The following is a 12140-nucleotide window of genomic DNA, read 5'->3' as shown; positions in this document are numbered from 1 at the left end:
TATTAAAAATTGCTGATCTAGTGAAATTCCAAACAGCACAAATTCTATTCAAAGCAAAAAATACAGAACTACCAGGAAATATTCAGAGTATGGTTTTTTTGAAAGAAGTAAGTTATAATTTATGGAGGACCACAAACAATTTAAGGGTTTTTTGTAACTTCAAAACAGGGAAGGTATGTACTACAAGAAAAAGCATTTGTGTTTCTGTGCATGGAGTGAAACTGTGGAACAGTTTGAATATATAACAAATATAAAACAGTTAAAAAAGAGTTTTAAAGACATGATCTTCTTAAACTATAAAGAAAGGGAAATTAGGTGAATGTCTCTATTTACAAAATTTCATGATGTGATATTATAGTATATAGTATATCAGAAATCTGTTCACTTTTTATTACAGATTATATCAGTAAGGAAGCTGACTAAATATTGACAGATAACTTATGGCAAAGGGGTGGGATTAAATAAGCGTGTACTTCTTCCCACTCCCTTTCGACATGTAAATGAATCCGAACAGAGGCACTATTGAAATGTACTGACTTTATTTTGTATAGTATTTTTTCTCTAATTTTCTTTACTAAATTTACCTGTATATTGTTTACATGTTCGAAATAAATTAACAAACAAACAAACCCTGCTTATGCAGTTCAACAACCTGACCACATTCAAAAAGGGAAAGTTTTTTTTGCCTTTGCCATCAGAACGTCATGACAGTGTGACCACCTGACAGAAAATGACAATGAATCCACAGTTTTGCACAGATTTGGATTTCTTCTTGTTGCATGTTGAAGCTCTACTTGGAACCTTGTTAAGTTCCACAGAAGACAACTAAAGTGGATGATGACAGAATTATTTCCATGGTTAAGAAAACCAGCTTTACAGTGTTTATCCAAGTGAAGAACACTGGGAGAGCTAAGACTATCTCTACAATCAAGAGACACCTTCATGAATCTCTAACTTACTATTCAGACAGAGAACGTGAGGTTCTGTGTGCATGGCTAGCTTAACTTCCTTGGATTTGTGTGTGTTTGTCTGTTGGATTACTATTAAACAGAACACATTGGAATTAAGCAACAGGGGGCACATTACACTGAACAAATCAGGATCTTTCTGCTTGACTTATCAAGCCAGTTATGCAAGATTAGTTTACCCTAACCGAGGACCTCTCTTGTAATGTGTTGTTTTTCTTCTGTTTGGAGGATTAAATAATCATGTCTCGTGAATCTGAGATTGGAAAAATAAATACATGTAGAACTCAGTGTGTATTGAATACAAACCAGCTGAGCTGCACATCAATAATGAGTTGTACTTTCAAATCTGCCACAGCACCGACATGGCAGCAGCTTTTGACACTATAAACTCAGCACTAACCTGTTGTGTTTATAGTAGTTTATAGTGTCAAATCTCACCTATTAAAAGAGATACTGCAGTGTGACATAGTTTCAAAAGTGCATATGTTACTATAATTGCTGCTTAACTGGTTGTAAAGATTCATAAAAAAAAACAGTCAGTGTGTTTTGAATGAAACATTTATGCTAAAGTAAATGAATAAAAAGCTCCTGCGGTGTTACAAGTTGAAATTACCCGAATCTTCATGAATGCATGAGAGCTAAGCGGCCTACTGTTGGTTTATTTTATTCATGGATCATTTCTCTTCCTCTCTCCTCTCTGGAATCAGCTGTTGCCATGGTGAGCTGGTACTTGGCCATATGCCCTGTGGGTGGCTGACAGGAGTCTTTGCAAGCCTGTTCGAGTGTCTCGCTCACTGTATTTTGTACACAGCGTTCGGCTCAGATCTGCAGGCCAGAATAAGTTGTTATGCAGCAGGGAAGCAAGAGGCACCAGAAGGGGCAAATATCCCATGAATTTCTCTGGTTAAGGAGAAATACTGAAATTTAATTGATTATGATCAGTTGCAAGGGGCTGTGAGGACATGAATAAGTGCACATACAAATACTTTTATACAGTATATACAAAATAAAATGCAGCTTTGTCAAAACTCCAGGTAACACAACAGAAACTTGGGTGCAGATTCCTGCCATATCTTCTTTGTGTCATCCTGAGATATTCTTGGACTTAATCATTACTGTTTAGAGAGACAATTATAAAAAAAAATGTGATTCTTTCTAATAATATGGGGGAATAAGGGAAACAAATATTGTTTTTAAATCTTAAAGTTTAAAGCATAAAGATAAAGACCTACACTACTGTAGATGCTTTAGTATTGCACGGATCAAAATTTGACTGTTTCTTTCCGGGTTTGTTCATAATTCCATCCATTTTGTATGAGATCTACAACACTGCTGACTGAAATGCAGCCCCAAATCATGACAGAGGCTCCACTGTGTTTTACTGATGGCTATAGACACTCACTGTTGTACCTCGCCCCAAACCTGCTCCAAACATATTGCTGATAATTTGGACCAAAAATGTAAAACTTGGATTCATCACTCTGCAAGATCCGTCTCCACTGATTATCAGTCTAGTTCTTTTGTAATTTGATATACCTCAAACTTTTCTTCCTGTTTTTCATTCGGCTAAAGAAATGGGAACAACAGGCCACAAACACAAATCTCACACACAACTCTGGCAAAAACATAAACGTGGCGTTTTCTATATTCACCACACGAGGGCGACGATGAGCTCACTGTTTTCTACAGTCATTGGTTTCTCCAGCCAAGCAACCAGCGGTGACATCAACACTAGCAGACGGTCCAGTGAGTCGCTGGGCTCGTCTACGTTCCTCGAAGATGGCGTCCCTTCTGCAGCCAGATAGAGTTGTCTATCTGGTTCGTGGGGAGAAAAAAATTAGAGCCCCCCTGTCTCAGCTTTATTTCTGTCGTTACTGCAGTGAGCTACGATCTCTGGAATGCGTGTCTCACGAGGTACGTTAGTGTTTTTCTCATCATCCTCCGCTAACAGTTAGCCTTTTCTAGCTACTTTGTTACCTGCTGTTAGCTTTGACAGGCGGGAGGGACTAGTTCAGCCATATGCTGAGTTGTCTGGCCAAGCCGTTTGTCAATCAAACGGTCCCCTAATCTCATTGGTTGTACGGTTTCACTTCCGCTTGTTGAAAGAAGCAAGCGCAAGCTAATGAGCCGTTGCTATCTGTCGGCTTTAGCATTAAACGCACCGGTTAGCTTATATAAAGATGTGGGTGGCATGTTCTCTAATTAAAACAAGTACACAAGCAAAATATTTTGATGTCGGTCTGTCCTTGCTAACGTCCTCACTGTTAAAATCTTGTAAACCTAACTCAAAGTTACATACACCACGCCCAGAGCGATTTAGCTAGTAGCATCACCATCATCATAGGATACCCTGACGAATATTTGTTAATATACTACTACTTGAAAGTTTAACTTTTACTTCATTGAAAAATAGATAAAGATGAAATAAAACGGGTTCCCCTGTTTTTCATTGTACCATACTGTTCTAAGGAATGGTACAACGATAATCCTATTTATTCCTCATAACACTGTTGGTAATCCAGCAGTTGGGAAGCGTGTTTAAAATACACTTTAAGACTGACTTCTCTGTGTTCAGGTGGACTCCCACTATTGTCCCAGCTGTCTGGAAAACATGCCGTCTGCAGAGGCTAAGCTTAAAAAGAACAGGTAAGCTTGATCTGCTTTTCTTTGCAGATTCGTAGAAAAAGCTTCATGTTTATATTCCACCCCTTATGTCACTATGTAATTAGCGACCTTAGTTTCATTCTTAATTATTGGTGTGTCTGTTGTAGGTGTGCAAACTGTTTTGACTGCCCGTGCTGCATGCACACACTATCTACTCGGGCCACCAACATCCCAGCTCCTCTGCCTGATGATCCTACCAAGACAGCCATGAAGAAAGCGTACTATTTGGCCTGCGGCTTCTGTCGCTGGACCTCAAGAGATGTGGGCATGGCTGACAAATCAGTTGGTGAGTGCTAGTTCACTAATCCTAGTTAACCTTTTTTGGTCAAGGCTGTATTTGTTCTCTGTGACTGTCTAAAGTCTGATGTTTGCATTTTGTTCACTGCAGCCAGTGGTGGATGGCAGGAGCCGGAGAACCCTCATACTCAGCGGGTAGGTTTTTTTTCCACCCTGTGGCCATCTAAATTTTTCTCAAGTTGCTCACATGTTTCTTGATAACACATTGCTTCCTTTTAAACCGATGTGCCCCTGAATAAGTGACACCCTCAATAACACAACCCAGGTTAAACTGAAATAGCTGAACATTTGCTTAGGCTACAAAACTGACATGCACGAACTGCACATGCTCCCATTTATTTATTTTTTTCTTGCAATGAGCGTCTTTACACACATGTAGTTATTGCAGGAAGTCAACTGTTTTAATTTTTGCAGATTATTATTATTCCACACTTTTCTACAGCTTAATTTAAGTCTATCACATTTTAATACAATCATACGAACTTGTAAAAAAAATTACATAAGTTGCGTTTACAAAGACCAGTATCAGCCAATAATATTCACCAAGCTATTTATTAAGAAAAAAACTATATTGCATATAGGAACATAATAAATCTGTGTGATAATATAGGTATTGATATGAACCTATACTATATGTAGCATAATGTATCCAGTTCTCTTTTAAATTACAATATAGTCTGTTTTTATAAAAGTACATAAAGAACTGATTCTTGTTTGTTTGCTCCAGATCAACAAACTGATTGAGTATTACCAGCAGCTGGCCCACCGAGAGAAGCAGGAGAGGGACAGGAAGAAGATGGCCAGGAGACGACAGTGCATGCCCCTGGCGTTCTCGGTACTCTGCTCTCTCTGAGCCCCACAGATGAACAGCTTCATGTTAGCTGTTGCCTCTGTGTGATTTGTCGTTATTGCGAATAGCAGCAATAAATTGCAAATAACAAACTAATTTACATAGACTTTGATTTAAATAATAAATACAGAAATATTTCTTTGTGTCAGTAAGGATGCCATTTGATTTGCATGCTTTAAGCCAAAGCAGGTGGGAATAGACTTGCTGTGCTTGGTTTACAGATTCACACCATGCTCATGCTGTTACCCTGCTTAAGAAACAAATGTCATAGTAGTCACCAGTGTGATTTGCCTGAACGTAGCGGAAAATGTGCACAATGAGTTTTATGCCCCCCTGCTTTGGATGTGGTCTTCACGCTTCGTTATCTTGGTGCATTGTTCACACCTGCTGTTTCTTTGACAATTAACATCCATTAATGCAAACCCGTCTTTCCTATCGCGCAGTGGAGCCACTTAAGCTGTGATATCCTGCAGTTGTTTTCCATCACTGATGCATTTCTGTTGCCGTTGCATGTCACCAAATACCAATAATGTTTTGCTTGATCGCTTTGGTTTCACCTTGTTCTTTATTCTCTCTTTTTTCCTTTTTTTCTTTGCTTATGCACTCTGACATTTTGGTTTTTATCCCCCAGCAACACACTATTCATGTGGTGGTGAGTTGTACTTTTTCACAATTTGGGTATTCTCATCTTTTACAGTAGCACTGTTTTCTATTTCTATCTGTTCCTGTCTGCTCTGTTACTGACTAACCTCACAGATCACATGAATGTTTTTTGGGTAAATGAGACTGAGATCCACACAAGGAGAGCCTTTATGTTGATTAGAGGGAGGGAAGCAACAGAAGATCTTTCTCTTTCAAGACATTTGTTCATTAAATATGAGTTGATTCTCTTTCTCTAGTCTAGAGTACAAAGGCTCTTCTTTCTGTCTCTTACCACATGCTCATTTTAACAGTTTGTTCTTTATTTGTTGTTTTTCCACTTCTTTACATTTTTTTATTCTCAAAACTTGCCATAAACTCAATTTTTTGGGTCGGGATGTTGTGTTGTATTTGTCATGTAGATAAATAACTGTAGATGCATATTTATAATCATTTTGACATTTCAGTGTTCACTAGGCTAGCTCTCTGATCATGTTTCGTCGTCCAATTCTACTCAGGAAAAATACGGCCTTGGAACCAGACTGCAGAGGCAGAGGCCTGGAGCTCCACTATCAAGCCTGGCTGGCCTTTCGTGAGTTTTTTAAAATATTTTTATTATCATGTTTATCTGCAGTTATTGCAGCTTTTAACACATCCCATCAACCGGTTTTGTCCTTTTGAACTTCTTTTGACTTTCAAGGTCAGCACCTGTTTTCCATGTCTCACGTCTTTGACATGCATATTATCAGTGACTCAGATTAATTTTCTGCCGTCCACAAACCATTAGTTTGATTAATTTCAGGGTGCCATAAAAATGAATTTACAGAGCCTTGAAACTTGTCTTTAGATACTTATTGTAGTTAATCCATCACAATGAACAGTTTGTCACCTTTTTTCTTGTTCTCAAGTTGCATCATCACCTTGTACTGATATAATTGTTAACAGAGATCGCTCACCAGAATTCATTCAAGGACCCTGCCTAACATTTTGGATTAATGATTAGCTGACAAAAGGCAGCGTATTGATAAACTATGCTGTCAGACCGAGGGGACGAATGTAAAGCTGGCGAGGACTCTCTACGAAAAGAGTGATGTGTACTTGGTTGTCTCTTGTTTCAAAGGACTCTTGTTCAGTAGCCAAGTATGAAAAGTTGGATGCCCTTGAAGGCATCAACCTTAAGTTTTCCAAAGTTTCTTTGTTCTAACTGTAACCGTGCAACTTTTATGTGAGTAGGTTATTTATAAAGAGCTAGAGCCTCCAAAAATACCTGCACTGTTTGCTTTGCAGTGTATGTAATTAACTTCCAGTTACTTTAAAGACTGTCATTAAAGAGAAATAACAGCTGTTATTTCTCTTTTCTTTCTTAAAGAGAAATAACCGCTTATTAAGCAGTATTTATGTTATGTTAATCTAATTAGCCTCAAAGAGGGTGAAGACCAGAAGGAGATCACCATTGAACCAGCCCAGGCACTTGATGAGGTGGAGCCCCTGCCTGAGGATTGTTATACCAGACCCATCAATTTACCTGAAGGTAAGGTCTTATCTGGAGCTCGCTGAACAGTACCAAGAGCTTGTCAAAGTGAGGTCAAGTTAAATTTGTAATTTCTCTTGTCATGCAGTGACCACACTGCGACAGCGGCTTCTGCAGCCAGACTTCCAGCCTGCAGGGGCATCTCAGCTCCACCCAAGACACAAACACCTCCTGATGAAACGCTCGCTGCGTTGCAGGGTCAGCACCACTTCAGGCTTTTAGTGTTCCATATCTATCAAAGCCTCTCTGTTAATAGATTATATTTACATGAGTCTTTTTTTCCCCCCTTCTTCAGAAATGCGAGCACAACTTGAGCAAGCCAGAGTTTAATCCTACTTCAATCAAGTTTAAAATTCAGCTGGTGGCTGTGTGAGTGCTGCTCTTCTGTTTATGTTTGAAACTTTTTTCTCTGTGAAGTTGAGCAGTTTATTGTCAAGTATGAATGTCGTTTAGTTGGATGACTGTATAGAGACGTCGGGACATTTTTCATGCAAATGCATGAGCACATTAACCCTCCTGTTATGTTGCGGGTCAGATTGACCCAGAACAGAAGAGATGTCACATGTCATCTGCATCACTACAGAAAACAAAAAAAATCAAAATTATAAAAGAAAATTGTAAAATAATCAATGCCAGTGTTTCTGACACTTTTGGATGAGTAAATTTGCCCCGGGTCAAATTAACCCAGGAGCATAATTGTTGTTCCTGGAAACCAACATAACAGGAGGGTTAAGTGGAGACAGTTTTCACTGTGTGCTTTTTCTTCTTTCTGTTTTGTTTTCTGGAGTTTAGACATTAGGTCACTCTGACTGAATGTTTAGTGATCTTTGGTGTGTTAGTGTATTGACTGTCTGCCTTCCTCTTCCTCCCACAGGAGTTATATCCCAGAAGTGAGAATTATGTCCATTCCAAATCTCCGGAATGGGAAGGTCAGTGTCTGCATGAACTTTGGTAGATTATCTTGCATTTTAGATTTTTTTTTAAAATTCTATGCACACTACCAGTAAAAAGTTTGTACATGCCTTCTCATTTAATGTTTTTTCTTTATTTTCATGGCTATTACATTGTAGACACATCTCTGCATGTGTACACGACATCTGCGATTTTCCAAAATGAATTTTATCTGGTCTATTTTTAATTAATGATGCACGAAAGCTCTGGGAATTTGAAGTAAAAACCATTTCAGGTGACTACACCATGAAGCTCACTGAGAGAAGGCCAAGGGTTTGCAGAGCTGCCAACAAAGCAAAGGGTGGCTACTTTCAGGAATGTAAAATATAAAACATGTTTTGAGTTATTTAACACTTTTTTGTTTACTACATGATCCCATATGTGTTCATTCATAGTTTTGATACCGTCTGTGAGAATCTACAATGTAATTAGGCATGGAAATAAAGAAAAACCATTAAATGAGAAGTGTGTTCAAACTTTTGGCTGGTAGTGTACACATAAACTTGGAAACGATGACAAGCATTTGCCTTATCTTTTTTCTTTCCTGCCATTTGCTGTTTAGGAGAGCCAGGTGCTGCTGACCCTGACCAACCCAGTGGAGAACATCACCCGTGTGTCACTGACCTCTTGTGAGGAAAATGACCCTGATGAGATTAATAGCACTGCAAAGGTATTTTATTTATTTTTTTAATCGCTTCTATTGACACACAGGCACAACAGTCGTTCCGAAATTGATACAAAACTTTGTAACTTTAATGAAGTTTTTAAAATCTCTTGTAAGTTCTCAATTTTTTTCTTTTGTTTTGGCTATTGACATTTTAGAAAGCAACCACAAATGCATCCAGTGAAAGAAACTTCAGACTGCAAATATTAGACTTGTTTTCAAAATGATAACCAGAAGAGCCGCTCTTATAGATAATTAAAGACTTATCTGTTATTTTTAACGGAGGTTTGTAATATCATTAATAGGTTCAAAGAATCCAGTTGTTTCACTGATTTCCTTTCTGAAATCTGTATCTTTGTGGTAAACGAGCCCAGGTGCTTGACTGGGTGTGTTTTCACTGATAGAAAACATTTGGTGTGGTATGAAACAAAAAATATGACAAAGGAGGCCCTCAAGCAGCAAGATAATGCATCGAGTGAGAAAAGGAAAGTATTTGGATTTCACAAGTGCAGCAGTTGGTCTCCTCAGTCCGCAAGCAGTGATAGAAAAACAGGTGATGGAACACGGTGATAAACGTTTTTTTTTTCCTAGTGTGCTGGCACCAAATATAAAATGTGCATATGTTAGCCATTTTGTTCTATACTTATTACCTTATTTATTCAAATTTTACTCAGCAGCTCGGCTGTTTTGCAAATTGGGTTGTCTGTAGCCTTCGTGTCATCTCTTCATACTGTTAGTCACAGCTAACAGTGTTGCCTGGTGCACTGAGGCTCTGGTCAGATAAGAGCATCCTGATGACCCATTTCCATTGACATTATGGCCAAACGGAGAGTGCAGTCCCGGCTTTCTGCTCGATCTGATATACAAACACCTGAGGGATATTGTGAACCATATCAAGCTATGCTCGGTTGAGTTTTATCGCCACTTCTCATGGCTAAGTTCACCCACCTCCTACATATATTTTATGTACTACATCTGTTCTCTCTGTAAGTCTGTTGACAGCTGAAAAGAAGCATCAGTTTTAGCAAAAAGTGTGATTCAGTTGACTTATTTTCCCCCTTAAACACAACACAGATATAACAGGCAGACGAGCACAAGTTTTTATGTGAGGTGTCAACTTCAGTAAAATACATCTTTTTATTTAATAACCACCATTGTTCATGCGATTAACTTAAAAAGAAGTGTAATAATTCATCTTAATGTGACTCTAACATTTAAAATCTTGCTGTAAACATTACTGCTTGTTATTTTTTTCAGGTTTTAGTGCCCAGTAAGGAGCTACTCTTAGCAGGAAAGGATGCTGCTGCTGAGTATGATGAACTAGCCGAACCTCAGGACTTCCAGGACGACCCAGAGTGAGTTAATACGCAAACCCACGCTTGCTCTTTAACAGTAATAGCATGAGAAAACACCCTCACTCCACCTGATATCTCTGTCTTTTCCACAGTGTTGTTGCCTTCAGGAAATCCAACAAGATTGGTTTCTTTATCAAAGTGATCCCTCAGAAAGAAGAGGATGCGGATGTCACCGTTTCTTTTAAGATCCGACACGACTTCCGCAACCTTGCTGGTCCCATCCGGCCGAGCGAGGAGGGAGCCGACACTGCCGCTGAAGCCATCTGGCTCACTCACCACGTGGAGCTGAGGCTGGGACCCCTCGCTTCCTGAACCCAAGTACTGCGTTCACCAGTGTTAGGCTCTTCGAACTAATACCTTCAAACTGGGATTAATTTAATTTAAAACTGATTTCTGATTCAGCTCATTGAAGCTTAAGGATAATTTGGCATCTTTAAGGCTTTCAGATGCTGTTGGCTTAAGTCACATCAGCAGATCCCTGTGCTGCACAGTTTATAAAACTATATGAAACCATGACTTGTTGCACACTTAACTAATAACTATAGATTCTTGGTCCGGTTTATTGTTGCCTAATGTACCAAAAACCTCCTCTTTCTCATCTTAAACACTTTATAGTTCATCAGTAAGAGGCAGTTTAGCATGTGGTTACATAGAGGGGACAGATCCTTATTATATGCATATCGTTTCTGACTAAAATGAAGCTTTAATTTGATTAAGTATATATGCCATATTTGTTGCTCCCAGCCTTTCTCTCCACACCCTTGACGTACGTTTTGTCTCAGCTGTGTTGTGCTGTGGGTATTTTGTGAGTTTTTTGTCTCTGCTGTTTATAGATTATAGAAGTTTAAGTTCAAAGTCGAGGGAGTGGGATTATAGAAAGATGAGTCGATGAGCAGAATCAGAAATCAGCATAGAGAACAATCTGTGTGAATCCCAGCCATGAATCTCACACACACACGCCTCTGCGCTTTTAGCTTGTGTATCCTTCAGACAGCAGTAGGAGAATAACATGCATGCTTCACATATATAATAAAAAAACCATACATGCTACACAGTATCATCACAATTATTGATTCTGTAGTTTTGTTTAAAAAGGATCTCCTTTGGATAAATATGATAGTTTTATTATTGTCTGAAGTTGCACAGTAACTTAATGGCACTGTGAGGAGGATTCATGAGAAACTGTACAAATGACATGAAGTACAAAGTGCCCGTCATTTCTGTGTATTGAAACACTATTTTTGTCTGATTTGAAAACTTGCTTTTGGTTCATAGACCTCACTGACCTCAATGTCAAGTGCGTATTATTAGCTGCTGCCAGTTTTTTTTGGTCTTGGTTTAAAAAAAACAAACAAAAAAAAACTGTCCTTACATCACAGTTAATCATCTGTGCTGGCTAATAAATAATGCTGTCAAAGAGAAAGAGTACCGTCTTATGTTCTAGGGTGATGCGAGTTTTAAAGTGGTTATTCCAGACTGTGCTCCACTCTGCTTTTGACATAAAGCTGGGTTTCTAGCACTTTTCCTGCTGCTGTGCTTGAAAACAGTGCTATTAAAGCAAATGGCTTAAAACTGTAAAGCTGCCAACTTGAGATTTATAAGACTGCCTGTTATAAAAAGAAAAAAAAAGTATTTTAGAAATCTGTCAACAAAGTAAAAATGACTGAATTCATGTTTTTGTTTTCAAATTGGAGGCGTCACACTGGACTACTCTGAAAATCAAACATCCAACCAATGAAACAAATTTGTCCAGGAATGCAAGTAAATGACTGTAATTTGGCATCTTAATTAAAAATAAAGAATTAAAAACAGTACATTTAAAAAAATTAATAGATAACAATAATTATATTTTGGCATTAAAAAATAAAAAACTCTTGCACATACTGGTGGATTAACTATTACAGAAACTCAGAAAATGGATTTTACCATCGCTGTTAATTTAGGGCAGCTGTGATGTAAACCTTACATGATGGGCTAATAAATTTAGGCATTGCAAATAATCAGTTGCATTAAGGTTCAGGTGATATTTTTCCAAGTTCATCACTGCAATGAGCCAATGTAGAGCGATGGCTTTAAAAGTATTGTCATATTTTAGAGCTTTTTTAAAATAAAAAACTTAATTCATGTAATAGGAAACACATTTGATTTGATCTCTATAACTATTTCTCTATGATTCTTTATATATTTATTTATTTCTATATCGTCCTTCAATTTATAAAAG

The 12140-nt window shown here is 38.2% G+C and overlaps 1 protein-coding gene across 2 annotated transcripts; it reads left to right on the top strand.

The window, feature by feature from the left end:
- The first annotated feature begins 2663 nt into the window (after positions 1-2663).
- dctn4 (dynactin 4) lies at positions 2664-11342 on the top strand. Of its 2 annotated transcripts, XM_085132838.1 has the most exons (14): positions 2667-2882; positions 3544-3614; positions 3740-3918; positions 4021-4064; positions 4657-4764; positions 5411-5431; positions 5937-6010; positions 6837-6949; positions 7038-7147; positions 7245-7318; positions 7824-7878; positions 8463-8570; positions 9822-9919; positions 10012-11342. In XM_085132838.1, exons 1-14 carry the CDS (start codon positions 2748-2750, stop codon positions 10229-10231), a joined length of 1410 nt encoding a protein of 469 aa, XP_084988964.1. In that variant the 5' UTR covers positions 2667-2747; the 3' UTR covers positions 10232-11342. The 2 variants fall into 2 exon arrangements, with proteins under 2 accessions (XP_084988955.1, XP_084988964.1); XM_085132829.1 differs by lacking the exon at positions 5411-5431 and having other exon boundaries at positions 2664-2882.
- The last annotated feature ends 798 nt before the right edge of the window (positions 11343-12140 follow it).

The sequence above is a fragment of the Neolamprologus multifasciatus genome, chromosome 2 (assembly GCF_963576455.1).
Source record: "Neolamprologus multifasciatus chromosome 2, fNeoMul1.2, whole genome shotgun sequence".
Classification (NCBI taxonomy): Eukaryota; Metazoa; Chordata; class Actinopteri; order Cichliformes; family Cichlidae; genus Neolamprologus; species Neolamprologus multifasciatus.
Note: the sequence above shows the minus strand (reverse complement) of the source record. Positions and strands in the feature narration are given on the sequence as shown.